Source organism: Strigops habroptila, chromosome 13 (genome assembly GCF_004027225.2).
Source record: "Strigops habroptila isolate Jane chromosome 13, bStrHab1.2.pri, whole genome shotgun sequence".
Lineage (NCBI taxonomy): Eukaryota > Metazoa > Chordata > Aves > Psittaciformes > Psittacidae > Strigops > Strigops habroptila.
In genome coordinates, this window is record NC_044289.2 from 10,665,113 (window position 1) to 10,682,291 (window position 17,179).

The 17,179-nt window shown below is 42.8% G+C and overlaps 1 protein-coding gene across 9 annotated transcripts in view; it reads right to left on the reverse strand.

Moving 5' to 3' along the window:
- Positions 1 to 17,179, reverse strand: part of EYA2 (EYA transcriptional coactivator and phosphatase 2) — an 89,425-nt gene that overhangs the window by 2,602 nt on the left and 69,644 nt on the right. For all 9 annotated transcript variants that reach the window (XM_030503301.1, XM_030503302.1, XM_030503298.1 and 6 more), the window contains 6 exons: positions 11,010 to 11,099; positions 6,329 to 6,387; positions 4,467 to 4,627; positions 3,370 to 3,484; positions 2,658 to 2,779; positions 1,723 to 1,823 (listed from right to left, as the gene is read on the reverse strand). In XM_030503301.1, the coding sequence (XP_030359161.1) occupies positions 1,723 to 1,823; positions 2,658 to 2,779; positions 3,370 to 3,484; positions 4,467 to 4,627; positions 6,329 to 6,387; positions 11,010 to 11,099 (648 nt within the window). The remainder of the gene's footprint in view (positions 1 to 1,722; positions 1,824 to 2,657; positions 2,780 to 3,369; positions 3,485 to 4,466; positions 4,628 to 6,328; positions 6,388 to 11,009; positions 11,100 to 17,179) is intronic.

Sequence of the window (17,179 nt, forward strand, 5' to 3'; positions counted from 1 at the left end):
TCCCTCTGCCGGCTCTGGTTGTTATTAAACCCCTTCCATTAAATTATCTATTTTTCTTTCTTAATCGAGAAGAAGACTTGGCCTCCCAGCCCCTCCTGGTGCTCAGCATTTACAGATTTATCACTCATCAGACAGGTGAAGAAAAACGACCCACTAAAATGGAGATATTATCAGTGCTGTCGGCAAAACAGTGAAAGGCTCTGCCTGCCCCCCCTTTCTGTGTGTGTGTAAAGCTCAGGTGTGTAGAAGCCTTGACTAATGATTGTCATCAATCAAAGGAGGTGACAGCCCAGCAAAGAATGTGCTCTGCTAATGGGAGAGCTGCTTAGGCCAGGAGACACAAGCAAGAGGGCTCTGGAAATCCTGGCATAAAGGATTGTTGAACCTTGCCACTTCTTCATACAGCTAGAGAGCCCTTGCAGCCTTTGATGCAGTCATGTTCACTGACCCACTGCCTTTGAAGTATGGCACTGGGCTGTCAAAAGCAGCAGGCTATTATCACTTCATTCTCAGTCATGCATTTTGGACTCTTCTCTGACTTCTTAACCCTTCAAGAACTAGAGAACCAGCTGCAGATTTAGCTAGTTTTCCAAGGTGGGTACAGGTATTGTTGCTTCCATTGCATCTATTAAAAATTAACTAGTTTGCTGCAGGTGAGACTCATGCAGTCAGTTCTTGCATCTCAACTCATGTGCAATGCTCCTGAAGCAAATGCAGCTCAATCCCATTTCTGCAGGCACATCAGGAGCACAAGACCCAGGATGCACAAAGATATCTCACAAATAATGCTTGCCATTAATAAATTGTATTTGTATCCCTGTAAAGCCAAATAAATGGGAGATTCCAGGCAAGTTTCTGCTGGAAATGAAAACTTTGGCTGTCCAGTTCTAATGTTGTACAATCCAGCTGATGTACCTGACTGCTTTCCTTCAAGCCTTTGGTTGTTGCTCTCTGTGTTTCCATGACTCCTACACTGATGTCCCACATGTATGGCTGAAGGCGCTCCTTGCTCTATCTCTGGCTGTGCCCCCCAGTCACTGTAAGCAGAATGCAAGCTTTGGTCTTCTCACATTTTGCTTTTATCTCTTCCAGGCTCTGGGGTTCCACCTTCTCTCCTCTTACAGTCTACCCAAAACAAAGAAGCTTCAACTGGTACTTAAAACTGCAGTTCTCATTTCCCAGTGACTGGACTGCAGATACTAATGACTGGAAGACTCAACTGGATGCACAGGTTAGTCCATTTAATTCTTTCTAAGGCTACCTATGCCAGTGGGCCACATCTGTGCAGTGAGCATGAAATCCTACTGAGGGCTTGTTACTGCTGACCATGCTGCTTTTGTAGTTTCTGTTCTACTTTCTCTTCAGTACATCTTCCCAATTTGGAATTTACAAAAGCAACATGTGTAGATCAGAAATCCACCCTACTCACTGATCTGAGACCACACATTGGAGTTTCCCTTTTCATGTGTTTAAAGTCGTCTTTATTAAGTAAGAATGATTCCTGGAACATGTGACACAGCAACTACCTGAGAAACTGGATCAGCTGCCAAGGTGGGGAGATTTACAGTGTGAAATTTCTCACAAGGTTTTGAGTCTTTTGCATATTAAGAAAGGAGACCAACTGCAAACTGTTTCAAATGGAGGGAGCTTCATTAAATGCTTAAGAAAGGGTCATTGAAAGGAAAACTTGGAAGAATCCAGCATGGCATCCACAAACTGTACCTTTTTTGCTCCCTGTTCCTCTTCAACACCATCTCCTATTACAATGTACACGGCTTTCCTTCCAAACCTTTGCATTATTCTTTCAAAACAGCTCTCTTTCCCTAAGCAACAGAAGAGAAGACACATTTTTTTATCTGACCACATACAGCAGAGCTGTATTCATACATTCAGGTGTTGGAACTGTAGCTGGGACCTAACTGAACTTGCTGCCACTTCCCTTGTTTTCTTTTGGAATTAGAAACTAAATGAATCTTCATCTGAGATGGACTGTCTCTATCTCAAGACAGTTACTAGCATTTTCTTTATCAGCCAAGGACTTCCAAGTGCTGCCAGTTTTCTGGAAGCTTTGTGACTTTGATGCACTGCTTAGACCAGCAGTTGGTTGACTGATGTGACACTCAAGAACCCTCTTCTGTTCATTCTGGTTGCAGCAAAAATAGGAAAATGCAAACCTCAGAGGTTCTAACACTTATACCAGAAAGAATAGAACGCAACAAAAGCCTTAAGCCAACCCTACCAGTGTTTATTACTCAGGCAGCTTCAAGCTAACTCAGCACACTTGACCCCTCTGCAAGAGTAAGAGGATCCAAATGGTGTTCCTGTATGGAACAGGTCCAACCAGACTTTTTTCCTCTTAGCTGGGTGCAGTTGAACATCCCACACGGTGTATGTTCCATAGGGTGGGTATTTTTCAGGCTCACTTTCCCATGGAAACTCTTTGGAAGACTTTGATTCTTTTTCTTTTTTGTTCTTTTCCCCCCCAGTCTGTACTGGCTGAACTGTGGGCAGCCAGGATGTGAATTAGAGATGTATAAACATGGAGCTAAAAATAAACCTCATACATTGCTTGTTGCAACAGGGTTGGATGGATGTGCCTGACTTAGGGACAAAACCTCAGTCTACCTCTGGTAAGGCCTAAGTTAGTTTGCTCTTACCTGTTTTTGTTGCACTGTAAATGTTTTCGATGGGGAAGACAGTGCCCAGTCCATAGAGAAGCACTTTAGCAAGAGCTGGTATAAGCTGAGTTGTTGTGACCAGCACATTCACACAGTTAGGCCTGGAAAACAAAAGTTAATAGAAGTAACAGTCCATGTTTTTCTCTTTTACTCTAGTCTGAAAGATGGTAGGAAGCAAACCTGTCTTGCAAGTGGAAGTTCCCAAGCCCCTAGGAGATTATGCAGCTAGAGGCAGATAATGTGAATACTGGTAATGTCTCTGAGCAACTTAGTAGAACGAAAAAACCAAACCAAACTAGTAGCAGTGATACAGCCTTACTGCATGCATGCCAGGAGCTGTTCTGTGGGAATTTAAACACTATGTAGTAGTTCATGTAGTAGTGTCTGTGCTCTGAGTGAACATGTTCAGGGACAGAAGGACCCTTTCTTTTCTCCCTTTCCTACTCTTATGTAAATCTGCTCATGTGAAAAGTGTGCCACAGATGAGGTAGCCAAGGAAAGGCAAGAAAAGGACTGTTCATCATCTCAAGCTCACCCAACCTTTCATTATTCAGGTCTGCCAAATATATGTAGACAGATTTGGCCAGCAAAGTCACTATAAATGTGTCTTGATTTGTTTAGAGGGGGGAAAAAAGGGAACCAAAGGAGATCCTGGATCAAGCCTGTAGGCAATTCTTTAAGTTGTTCTTACCGGGAATGTATCAAATTCAGCGCCTTCAGAGCATGTGTGAGCCAGAGATCAGTCAGCGCTTCCAGTTCTGCTCTTAACTGCAGCCAGGTTTCCCTCTTAGGAGCTCCTATTAAACCTGTAAGCAGGGAAAGCATCTTTGCAGAAGCACAGAAAGGGAGCTGCATGGCTTTGTATGCAGAATGCCAAAGGGCTCCTGTCCGTGTTCTGAACCCTCACTCTCCCACTGCCCTTCTCTTGTCTCTGATGCAGGCTGATCCCTTTGCCCACTGCCACACCACTCCAAGGCTCTGCCCTGAGGGACACAAAGCCTGACTGCAGCTCAGCTTCCTTCCTCTCCAGCAGAATGGTATCAGTCAACCGCAGGCTGCAGGGCCTCGTTATTACTTGCATGGGAAGTGAGCAAGAGGATGAAAAAGCTGTGTACAGTAGGTAGTGGCCTGAGCTGAGAGGCACCTGAAGCCAGGATGGTTTTGTTTCTCCTGAAAAGCTACGTACCATTTCCAGTAAGTGCAGGTAGGCTTCCTGTAACCAAAACAAACCCCTGTTTGTGGCGATAGAGACCTGAGTTCTGCTTCTTTCTCTTTCTAGTCAGAGACCTGGCACTGATGTACTAAAAGCAACAGGTAAGCAGAGCAACCTACTGAGAGAACTGTCTGGAGATGGAGGAAGATATCTGGTAGTACTGTTTTGGGGGAGTTGAAAACAAGTAGTTATGATACAAGAATGCCTTCAGACAGAGATCACCCATGTTTTCTGTGAAAACAAAAGGCACATTTAGTTTTGAACTGTTTGCTTGCTCACTAAGCATTTTGGAAAATTGGAGAAGGTCACTTTCCTGCCAAAGAAATTACAAAATAAAGCCCCACACTTGGACTTGAGTCCTCCTTGAACCACTAAACCAGGTATTTTAGCATATCATCTCCTGCAAATCCTGTGCAGAACCTTATTTAAGGATGACTGCTGAAACACTTGCTCAGCTCTCTGTTAAGTACTCTTACCACGATGCTCTCTACACCTCCTCCAGAGATGTCCCTAGCAGGGTCAGAAGTATTTGGGAAGATGAAAGGCATGCTTGCTGCCTGGCCAGAGACACTTACCCCCTACATTGTTTTTGTAGGTGTTGTACATCTCTTTCACCCGACGGTAGCGGAATGCTAATTTCCTCATCCAGTCAACTCCCCCATGAACACCGGAGCCCAGACACAGATTTGTACTGGCAGCTGAACTGTGAAAGCCATCCGCAGAGAAGTTATATGTGCTGGGAAAGGGAGGAGGGAAGGGGAGAGGTCAGTAAATTACAGTCTATACAGCAGCAGGGAGTGGAAACAGTTGAAAAGAAATGCAAAGACAAGTGGCAGCAGAGAGACGCTCAGGACACAGTGTGCAGAACTGGAGTTCATCCCTAGCATGGTTACTAGCAGAGATTACAAAATGCTCTGACTGTAAACACAGTGCAGGTTACTCAGCACTCCCTGCCACTTCTGAGGTTCTCTGGACTACAAAACATCTGCCTGTCTTCAGGTCACTGGACTTCCTCACCTGCCTCTTGCCCAGGCTGCTGAGGGAACTGCAGAAATACTCACATCCTAAAGGAGAAAATCCCGGTGTTACCTTTTACTGCTTGGCTATATGGCTAAACGGGCTTTGAACACAAATTAGATCAAGAAAAAAATTAAGAAATTAACTAAAGGAGACTTAACTGCCTGCAACATGTGAAGTTGTCGGGTATTTGCTTGTTTGCCTTTGTTTTAAAACTCAATTAATACTTCAAAGCAACTCTAGAGTAATTACAACAATGAACTGGGGCAAGTAACAGTTCCACAAACACCTTAAACAGGCAGTTTCTCTGAAGGAAGCAATCCTGCCTTTTACCAGGCATTTGCTCCTGTCTTCAGCCCTCCTCGATGTCCCTTTCTTTGCACCAGCACAGGCACTTCTTCAGCACTGAGGTGAATCAGATCAGGGAACTGTTCTAGTTAAAAGATAATAGAATTAAAAAAAAAAAGAAGTTGCTTTTCAGCTGGATCAGTTCCCTGGTTTGGGGGGGGGGGCATGGAAAGAGCCAGAACCAGCTCATGTCATCTTAAAATGTTTGCTGGATGACAGCAGCAGGATGGGTTTTCTGGTCTGAGCAGGTCTCAGACTGAGCTGCGATGGAAGAGGGCAGCTGCAGCTCATGGGGCACAGTTGGCCAGATCAGGTCACAGACCCAGTGGATCTGGACAAACTCAGCTTGAACCAGAGCAAGAGAAGGGGACAGAGTGTTCTCTGCAGAAGAAAAAGTCTCTTCCCTAAAACACTTAATTGTTTTCCATGCTGTTTCTGCAACAATTTCTCATAATAACCAGCCATAAAACCATAAATTATAAAGCTCTGAGTTCTTCCCATTTCATTCTTGTGCCAATTATCACAACTCTGCAGTCAACACTTTGGTAAAGGTGGATGTAATGGTACAGAAGTATTTTTTAGGCACATGATGATCTCACTCATACAGATAATAATGTTTGGTGCAATTTTGGTACAATTTTCTACCAGTGACAGGGCTTTGGCATGGCAAGGTCCATAATCCTCACTGCTGAGCCCATGTATTACAGGTTGGGCAGTGGGAAATCTTTCAATATGGTTTTGAAGCATTTTGGCCATACCTGCACTAACTGGCTGGCCAAATCATATCAGAAACCAGGGTGGACTGACTGGAGTTCAACCTGATTTTAAATGTATTTCCCAGAACAGTTCAAAGCTCAGTATAGTCAGGGCCTGGCAGTAGGCACTGGCATATTAATGTGAGAAAGGGGACTCTATGCTTCTGTGTGCTTACTGCAGACAGCATGGAGCCAGGAAAGGGAGAGGGTGCATGGCTGAGAATGTTGTTTTACATCCCTGACCAGCCCCCTGCTCTTTTCAAACAGCTGGGGGCTACCTGACCTGCAGCTTCCAGCCTGGAGTTCCCATCTCATACCTTAGATCCTGGCCGTTATCATCTGATGATACATCATCTATGTGGATCTGGTCACAGTCCTAGGAAGCATATGGAAAAAAATACAGCAGTAAGTAAATGCTTTGGAAAAAAAAAAATTGAAAGAACATAATGAAAAATTGCATTAAATGTAATATTAAGGAGATAAAATCTTAGTATCGTCTGGCATAGTCTAGCCAGTTAATTGTTAGGAACAAGCATCACATAGCACTTCCACAAAATACGACTAGACAGAGAGTGTGTATGTGAGATCTGCCATTATCTAGGGGCAAAACAGCTCTTGAATAATACAGTAAGTGGAACTCCCTCCTATGCAGACAGGAGGGAGAGAGATGCTTGGTTTTTAGCCAGGAAAACTGTGGTTTTTAAACTGTGTATGCATGATAAGGCAAAGATTTGGCAGCCTGTCCCCCTGTGAGAATACTGCTTTCGACAGGAGGTGTATGCCCACATAATTACATGGCGAGATCTGTCCCAAAGAACTTTCCAGAGATGCCTGTCTTGCCAGTGTTTTCCTGGTTTGTTCTGAGGGGGCTGAGCTTCCTTTGATGTGCAGGGAAGCTGGACTGAAGCACTGAAGGCGGCAGCCTTTCATAGCCCCAGCCACAGAGTGAAGGAATAATGTGTGTCAGTAATGAGGAAATCTATGTACAGGAAGTTTAACCAGAATATATATTTGGAGCTCAGCCTGCATGAAGTATGTACTCGAGATCTTATCTTCCAAAATTCTTCATTGTTTGAATGGTGGAGGCCCTGCCTCAAAAATTTGAGAAATGTTATTTCTTTGTTCTCTTTCCGAGTCTCAGCATTAAGATTAGAAAGAGGAAAAAACAGGAAGCTTCTCCCACCACCTTAAATCTCCTTCCTCCATGACCCTTGCAGGTAAGAACAAGACAGAAAGCCTTTTCATTCAAGCTGATGAACTCTTTTACTCTGGTTGATTTTTCAATAGAAGAAAAAAGCACTTGGTACAACAGGACTCCAAAGTCAGAACAACTGCAGCTAACCAAGGTACAGTTATTTTTCACCTCTACATTATTCTGTAAACCACAGAATTTGTCGTCTTTACACAATTATGAGTTTAATGAGCTACTTTAAACTAGCCCCTTTCAAAAAAAGAAAAACATCCCCCAAACAAGTAAGTAAATTTGTTATCAACGGCAAAATGTCACAGATAGTTCTTGTTCATAATCATGAGATTTTCTGCAGCATTTATTTGAGATAGTTTTCAAAAAGACAGACAATTTTACCTTTTTCTTGTCCCATCAGTCCTCTTATCAACCTATAACTGGGGTGTGTATTTCTGTATACAATTGGAGCCAAGAGGCTGAACAGCAGATCTCTCCTGGCACCTTTTTAGCTCTCTCCCCTCTAACCCCATCATTTTTAAGCTCCCCTCCCAATAGCTCTTGTGAGCCATGCTGGGATATTCTTGATGCAGCCCACTGCACTTCAGTTGTATCATACAATAATGCAGGGCATTAAGTCAGGGGAAAGGTATTTGTGGAGAGATCTGTTTTTCTCATCTGTGAATGAATTGTTCTGTACACTGAAGTGTGACAACAGTAGCTATCACATTTCTAACTTCATAAAATACCATGACACTTGGTGAGACGCTACCTCATAGTCCGCCGGCTGAGCCTATCGTGTTACTGAGTGAAACACAGGGAAGCTGGTTAAAGCAGAACATGGACCATGTTTTACTACTTGGTTACAAGACTAATTTTTCATTCTTGCAGAATTTCTTTGAAATCTTAGTGAGTAGGGAATCAAGGCAGGATATCTGGGCTGCTGCAAAGAAGGACCAGATTGTTGGAGTGGATGTCTGCAGTGGGAACACATCCCAGTTTTCACATCTGCTGACTTTTTAAAATGATGCTCTAGGATCTCTGAGGGATATGATGCGTGGCACGTACAGCCTGTAACTGAGTCAAACCTGTAAGACCTCAGTCAACCCTCACAACTCTGAGAACTGAACTGGTTTTATTGTTGTGGTATCTCTAGGTCAGTCTGTGCCACACAACCTGCCTCCAGGTGGGAGCAGACCCCTGTACCCACACGTGAAGGAGCCTGAACTAATGCAGCCTTGAAACAGTACTGCAGGCCTGGAGAAAGCCTCTGCTGCCTCCTTGTGAAGCACAAGCTGTTCCTGAGGATGCAGGGAGAAGCGCCTTCTGTTATCACTTATGCTTCCTCTGAATACTCTCAAGGTATGTCTTTGCACATATGAAAACAACTGATGAATGCACAGCTTGTCACTATTTGCATATCAGGACTATGTTAGAGATTTTTAAACATCTTGTGGATTCGCTGATCAGCCGAGCTTGCATCCTTCATTAGGTGAGGAGTTGACAGTTCCCAGAACACAAAACCTCCAGGGATGGCTCTGAAAGGCAGTAACTTGTAAACACACTAATCCCCTTGTTTGTTAATTCCTCATCCCCTTGTCAGTCCTCCTGTCCTTAATACCTGTTTTCCAGAGTGCTAGACAACAATATCTCCAGAGGGACTGGGGGTGGAAGGTACTATTCTTTAGCCAGCATTGCACTGTGGACAAAAGGCATCTGGGAGAAAAAGCTCAGAGTTTGGATTTTAACTTCACTGTGATCTGTAACCTTGGGCAACTTCTTTTCTCCTCAGTGTCCCAAAAGGGGACAGAACATAAAGTGAGAATACCTCCTTTCAAGTGAATATTTGCTGATACATGCTGCAGTGTGATCAAAGCCCATTGTACACAACATCTTGTATGGCTTATACTTATGCCTATATGCTTTATGAGTGGATGAATTAGCGTGGCAAAACCACACTTGCATGATTTCAACATGGGTCTCAGAAAACAGAGGCCTTGCTTGCCTGGGTTGTGTTGCTAACAGCCTCCTGAACAGAGCAATGAGTGTGTCACCGCATGCCCTGGAAGTGCAATGCACAGCCTGCCCTTGTCAGGGTTTGGTGCCTTGATCCTTTGCCATGGGGCAGCACATCTCTAGTGTGCCCCATCACCTAGGTAGTTGGGCAGCTATCCTGCTGCTTGCCCAGTTACAGCTTCTATCATGCTGCCCCAACACGGAAGATGCTCAGAAAGGGTTTGAGTGTTTTTAGCTTATTTTGTCTTGTACAGGCCAGTGTTATACCACATGATGGTGCTAATGTATATGGTAATGTTTGTGGGTCTAGAACTGAATCAGCTTCCATGCTTCCTTTTTACCAATTTCTTTTTTCTTTTTTAAGACTATAATTCACCACTGTTTTTTTTTTTGTCCAAGCCTTGCACTTGGTGATGTATGATCCTTAAATATGACTTTCTGAATACTTAAACCTATCTTTTATTTACCATCCTAAATGAAGAAGTAGGATGGTTAATGAACAGAGACGGATGACTATTGCTACAATTTCTTCCAAACTGAAATTTGCTTCTCTTTTCTGATGCAGCAACAAAATAGCACTAAGTAACACAAATGGTTTTAGTTATCATCTTTGTATGCCCTCCTTTGTTGTCCCTACAAATGGTACTTCATTTCATGTTTTCGAGCAGTAAGTGAAGCAAGGAGAAAACTTGTTTTAAAATGATTTGTCAACTTATATTCTTGCAAAAGCCAAGATAGGTAAAAGTTTTCCAGAGAGTGGCTTTCTGCAGGACATGGAACTCTGTTGCATTAGATGTTAAGATCTGATGGGTGGAAAGTGCTGGTTGCGTATTAAACATTATCACTACTTCTACAGTACCCTGGACTCCCAAATAGCAGCTTCGCCCTCCCTAAGCAGGACTTTTTCACTTTGTACTTCCCATAACCTCATCACCAACTCCCTCTTGGAAAAAAGCTGAAAGAGGAAATATCTGTCAGTTCAGGTGTTAGCCATTACTTGTCTTCAAAAGGAAATGAAAATTCTCAGCAAGTGAAACCTCAGCTTGCAAGGAGACAGGTGGCAGGAAAGGTTGTACCTCCTGTAATGCAAAGGACCACAGTGCAATTATTCAGTGAAGGAACCAGAAGTTCTCACTGAACTCATCAGGCACAGAAACAAATTCTTCCTTTTTCAAGTGAAGAAAAAGACCACAGAGGTCTACCCAGGGATGCCAGTTTTTTTTATCATCTTCCGCTCGCATCGCTTTGCTTGAATTTTACTGTATTCAAAAGGATTCCTGCTTTGTATAAGGCATAATCAGATCTAACCATGCCACAAACAGGAAGGATTCTTCCTTTTGGTCTTTTATGTTGAAACTCCCACAGTTTCATCCTGCAGTGTGCGTGAGCTTGAGCAGACCTCCTGCTCTGTGTGTGCAAACAGAACTTCCTCAAGAACAGAGACCACTTTTAAACCCTCTGCAGTGGCTCGCAGCTAATTGCTACCTGCCCCATAGGATCTTTGCTAATTTAGCTTAATAAAATTATTAAATAGCAAATTTCAGGAGAAGTAGCAGCAATGTCCTCATTATTAGATTTAGTAAAATTGCCAAAAGCCATCATTGTTACTGTGTATTTAGAAAAAAAATTCCTTAACAGAATGAAGATGTCAAAGGGACACAGTAAAGTATGCTTCCAATAAGCCATCTAAGGCCCATTTCTTTGGGGTCAAAAATGAAAGTTTCTTGGCCAGAAAAACAAGTTTGTAGACCAGATGCAAATGATTAGAGAGATGTTAAATAAAATAAGCAGCTACATACCTCCAGGTCATTAAAGAACAGATGTGTATCTGCAAGGTTGAAGATCATTTCTTCCATCATAAGACCTATCCGCACAGACGTTGTAGTGTCCTATGAGGGGAAAATATAACCAGGTTTTTATCCATTTACTTTGATCTTCTTCTCTTCTGGGAGGGAGAGGTAGGAGATCTTAGAGCAAACATAGGATCTACACAGTCCTGTTTCTGAAGATATGTTCATTAAAGTAATTTTATTTCCCAAGTGTATCTTAAAATGGTTTTCCTATCCTTTCTTCTGCTTTCAAAGATAATTAAATTCTGTTCTTTGAAGGATGTCTACGGCTTGCCTTGACCAATAATAGCCCACACACTTGAGATGATACAACAAGAACCTTTGAACACCTGAGACTATATGAGAATTGCTTCAGTAGTTTAGACCAAGAATTGATTTCCAATAGCAGCATTAGTGAATGGTCGGGGAGAGTTCCAAGCAACAGAGTACACAAAGGATGATCCTTTCTTGACATTGTCCTTCAAACCAGCCCTAGAAGGTCAGCATTATTCTCTTATCATGTCAAACAGCAACTTGGTAGCAAAATCTGAAAACAGAACCCATAAATGCAGTCTTTTTCTTTAGAAGGTGCAATCCATGTGTCTCATGGACACATGGACCTAAGCACACTTGGCTTCAGTCTTTACTGCAATAACTCAGGTGATCAGCACAGAACCAGACAGAAAGGCAGATGTGTTGTTCCCACATCAGAGCCCGGCACATAACAGTATCTACTGTCCTCGGCAGCAGACATGCCCCCAGACAGGAGATACAAGAGCATGCATGCAGCACTCCTGTCTGCACGGGCTGGCTGACTGCGAAGGTTTGCTCATTCTGCCATTTCCTTGTGCCAGCAGCCCCTCACCGACCCGGGTGTGGGTCTCGCTTGGCCCTTCCCCTAGAGGGTCCCAAACTGCTTCCTAAAAGGGAAGGACATGATGCAGAGGCTCTGGCTGCCTGCAGCACTTTTAAAACACACTTTTTTAACGATCAAGAGAACGTGAAAACGCACATGCCAGCAGCTCCAAAACGGCTTCTACATGTTCTTAAGCATGTGTGAACTTTCTCACATCCAGATTCTGCTCCTACCAACACCAGTGGCAAAACCTTAATTAAATTCCTCTGGAAAAGGACTACGCTACCTGCAGCTCTACTTTAGTGTGTTTAGTTGATTTGGTTTAGAAAATTAATGTTTTTCCCTGCTGCTTGTTACCCATCTGAGACAAAACCGCCTGTGAAACGGCTGCCACTTCATTTCCCCACCAAGTCAGCAAGTGCAAACTTAAATTGTCTCAGGCTGACAGGGCTGACTCTGCTTGGCCAGAGAAGCCGCCCACAGACAATCCTGCATGGCAAAAATGACTTTTGGCTGGGCTATTTCCCTATCCTTTGGCTTGGAAGGCTACATTAACAGCTGACTGCATGTGCATAGCAGATCTACTGGGTCGTCTAAGCTGCCACTTGGATGCGGATGGTGGCCGCAAGGCTCCTACAGCTCTTGGTTCACTGCTTCAAAGCTGTCCACTGGGCACTGGATATCGTGGAGCCTCCGGGGATCTGTCACTCTGAAACACCATTAAGTGACCTGCTGTACCTAGCCTCATGCACTGCAATATTAAATGAGTCTCAGTAACTGTTCCATGTGTCTCGCGCTTAAAGCCAACCACCGCTCCTGCCCCTGAACAACCAACCTTGTTCCTACACCCACAGCAAAAGCACAGAAACACACTGATGCAAACAAGGTTGCCAGCAGAACATTTCCTTATTCCTTAAATACTTCAAAAACACAAGCAAAAACTAATCTGTGGTTAATTTGATAAACACTCACAGCTCAAAAGCATTGTGTCTGTTCAAACTAAACAGACAACTTGGAAAAAAAGAAGAGCATTCCCACACAGCCTTTCTTTTTGTAATTCATCTTCATTAGGACAGAGATCTCTCATCTTTATGTTTATGTGGGTGGTTTTCCTCCATTGAAGTTACAAGCCATGCTAAACCAGGGCAGATTTATATGTAGTCTTTGCTCTAATTTTCTGCAGATTTCTGTGCAGTCATGTTATTGTATGACAGGATGGTAATGAATTAGTTGAGGAGCTCTAACAGTGAGCACAATGTCTGGAGGATGAGTACATTTCAATCAACCTTTGTGGCAGATGCTGTTGACATGGATGGTGTATTACACACTAACCTAATTATTACGCATTCTTGGTGTAGTTCTCTTTAATTAGAGCAGAATGGCTGTGGTTTCAGCCATGTGTGTGACTCACAAGCATTGTGCCCATCTAAAGAAAAGCTCTGTCACTCATGTTTAAACATGCTTGTTGCTGTCCCAGAAAGAAGGGCACTTTCTCCTCTGGGCAAAAAGTAAACTTCAACAGACTTGCCTTGAACATGTCTCTAATTTTAAGCCCCAAACCTCCTCCCCTGATGAGGCACAGGGACACAGGCGTGATCAGGACATTTGACTGTGGCCTCATGCGAACAGCACTGAATCAAATTTTACTACCCAGGTGTAGCTACACAGGGGAACTGTTTTGTAGAAAATATGCTGCTAGGAAGAAATTATTTAGTAAAATAGTTTTTAATGAAGCAATTTATTTTTATACATTTCAAGGATCATTAGCCTTTAAAACTCTTTCAGGAAATCTCACTGGTTGGTATCTGTCATTTATCCTCTAAGTTTTGTCTTTAGCTTCATTGGTATTAATCACTAATGGGGAGAAGGAAACATTTCCACACTGTATGAAGTTACCTCGTCTTAATCTAAACAATATCGAAATGTAGATGAGAGGGGGGAAAAGAATAAAAAATCTTTCTCTTGAGATAGAGAATATGATGGAATGAAAATAAAGCAGAAAAATGCACTTTACCACCCAGAGGGGAAGTCGTTTGGGGAAATGATTTGGCATCACTGCCTTCACAGTATGGACATTTCCTCTATAGCAAGGCATGCTTCCAAGTCTTAAAGAGGCTGATAAAGTTAAAAGGCAAATCAGCACTCCCACTATGATATAGGTGTCTGGAGGCACTAGGCCAGGGTTCCACTGGCAGTTAATTTATTTGCATTACTGTGGCATCTAGAAGCACTAGTCCCAGACTTGAACCCTGCTGTGCTAGAGGTTGTACCCACACAGAAGAAAGACACAGTCACTGCAGCTTTCAATTCAAGTATGAATAAACAGAAAAATCAGGCTGACGGGAAAGCACCAAAATGAGATTAGGTGCGTCAACCACCACGTTGTCCAAATCTTATGTACAGTGTGTAAACTGAACAAGAACTATGAAATTTACCTGAAGATGTTGATGAAGAGCTCTTCCTAGGCACATGAATCCTGTACCACTAAAGGGTATCTCTGTGCTGCAGGAGATGCCCTGGTGGGCTGCTAATGCCTATGTTAGAGCAGTATAAGTTTAGCGGAGCAACACAAAGTTACCACATTCATACTGATGATTCATTCCTGCTAACGTGTCCTTCCATGAGAAAACTGCACCCTGGAGCCCTGCAAACAAGCTTCCTGGGTAACAGATCTAGTTTTCTGATGCATATGAGCCCAAGGAAGAATGGATCACAGACAGCTTGAAATCAAATCTCCTCCAGGAACCACTTTTTACAGAGAAAACAGATTAATCTAAAAACTGAACCCGTGGTGCTTGTTTAGTAACTTTAGAAAAGCAAGGTCCTACCCCTCTGCTAATCTAGGAGTCATGCTTTCACAAACAAGGACAATGAGAGGCAGGGATAGAAAACAGGCAATGAACTCCTTTTGTAAACAAAACCTCCAGCACCACAGCGTATCCCTATGTGCCTCACCACTGTTGGAGCTTCCCTCAGCGTCACAATTAAACAGCTCCACAAATTACTTTACTGCTAACCTCTGGTGCTCACACATGACAGTCCAGGCACTGCTGACCTTCCAACGCACAGCTTTATCAGGCTTCTTCCCACCGGCTGGGGGAAATAAGCACCAGGGGAGCAGTGGTCATTCTGAAGTATTCATTCTCACAGTCACTGATATTCCCCGTCCTCAATACACCCTTCACTCCCACCTTTAACAAACAGGAGTAGTAGCTTCATAGAATCAGAATCAACTGCGTTGGAAAAGACCTTTAAGATCAACAAGTCCAACCTTTACCACAGCACTGCCAAGGCCACCACTAACCCATGTCACTGAGGGCCTCATCTACATGGTTTTTGAACACTTCCAGGGACAGTGACTCCAGCACTGCCCTGGACAGCCTGTTCCAATACCTGACCGCCCTCTCAGTGAAGAAGTTTTTCCTAATATCCAACCTAAACCTCCCCTGCTGCAGCTTTGAGGCCATTTCCTCCTGTCCTATCACTTGTTACTTAGGAGAAGAGACCGACCCCCATCTCACTACAACCTCCTTTCAGGTAGTCGTAGAGATAGATAAGGTCCCCCTTGAGCCTCCTCTTCTCCAGATTGAACTACTACTAAAGGTACTGGAATTACCAACACAAAAGCCCATGTGCATTGCAGCCACACTTCACATTGCACTGTCAGCACCCTCCCAAATGAGTCTGTATTAAAACCTTCTTGCCACTGCTCTCCCGAATCACTGAGATTGATTTTTCATAAACTGCTTATACTTGTCCTAGAGTATGCATTAAAGAGACATGTATTAGCTAACACCTGCAGCTACTGCTAATCCAGTTGGCTGGATGTCCATAGCCAGCTCTCCCCTCTTGTACACTGTAATTTTGAAAAGAAGAGAGAAGCAGACTTATCTCTGGCAATCTCTCAAGTGCAAGTCACTCTCACCTCCAATCCTGGCTCCAAAGCCCATTCCAAGCCTCTGTCTTACAGGTACCCTGTTCAGACTTGCAGGCCATTAGCAAAGGGGCAAAGCTGGCTCCTTTGAGATGGATAACAAATCAGCTTCTTGTCTGACTCTGCTTCTATTTAGCAATGTGCCAATTAACCCGACATTCAGAATGTTAGGACAAAGTCATTCTGAGCATGGATCCTGGATTCAGACCTCCCCCCCATTTAAAAAAAACCCAACAAAATAAAGCCCTAGTATTTAAAACTAATCAGTCTCTTTAAATCCCTGCCAAATACCTGTTTATGCCATGAGCAAATAATTACTTTTCTACAAGGAAGAAAGTATTAATTAAGAGTATTCATCAGACTCCTATTCTCTAGGGTTTATCTGCCACAGGTGTCAGCCAGAGGTGAGAGACGGATTAGTATACAATCAAGGGCTTTCCAAGTTAAATCTCCTCCTTGTGGTTACCTCTTAATAATGAAGTTGTCACCAAAAGAAAGAATTTAATAGTTTTAATTGGGTTTAATTACTTGGAAACTCCTGGAAAATGGACCAGCTTGGTTGTTATATAAAAATAATAATAATGAAAAAGCAAAGATACAAATGCCTGGGCTACATGTTTGAACAAAAAGAGTCTGTGAGAATAATCATTCTTGCACTGTAACATTTTATACCTTGATCAGAATTTGAGACATGAACACGGGTTTCCCTAATAATAGGACATGTGCATCAGTTCTAGTTCAAGTAAGTCCATGTCTTTGTGAGGAAGAGAACACATTTAGCTGTTTTACTACACTTAACTAGCTTAGATCGCAATTTTATCTTTTTAATAGACACAGACTACAACTCAGTTTTCAACTGAGAGAGTGGATATTTGTGAGAAACATTGCTTTAAATAATCAAAGTAGCTCAGAATCAAACCCCATTTTCAGAAGTGACTTAAGTAACCACACTTCAGACTTTTTAATTAAGTAATTCAAATAGTATCACTCAGCTTTTCAGGCTCTAAACCTTTTTTCCCCCAAGATGAAGACATATTGTTTTACCTGAACATTGATGTATCCAGGTTTATTAGACAATCTCCCAAATTTAAATGAACAGCATCTACAGTCATCACAGCGTGACCTTCTGAAAGGTCCATGCTAGATGGACAGCAAATACAATTTAATCCCTTTTCTTCAGATACCTTTTCATAGTCACCCTTACTGTTACTTGAGAGATACTTCCAAATTATTGCTTATTATTTACTGAAGGATTATCTTTTTACTGGCATGTATCTGTTCAGAAATGGTTGTGGACTACATCTTGGAAATAAGCAAATGGGCATGTCAGTCATTAAATCCTCATATTCA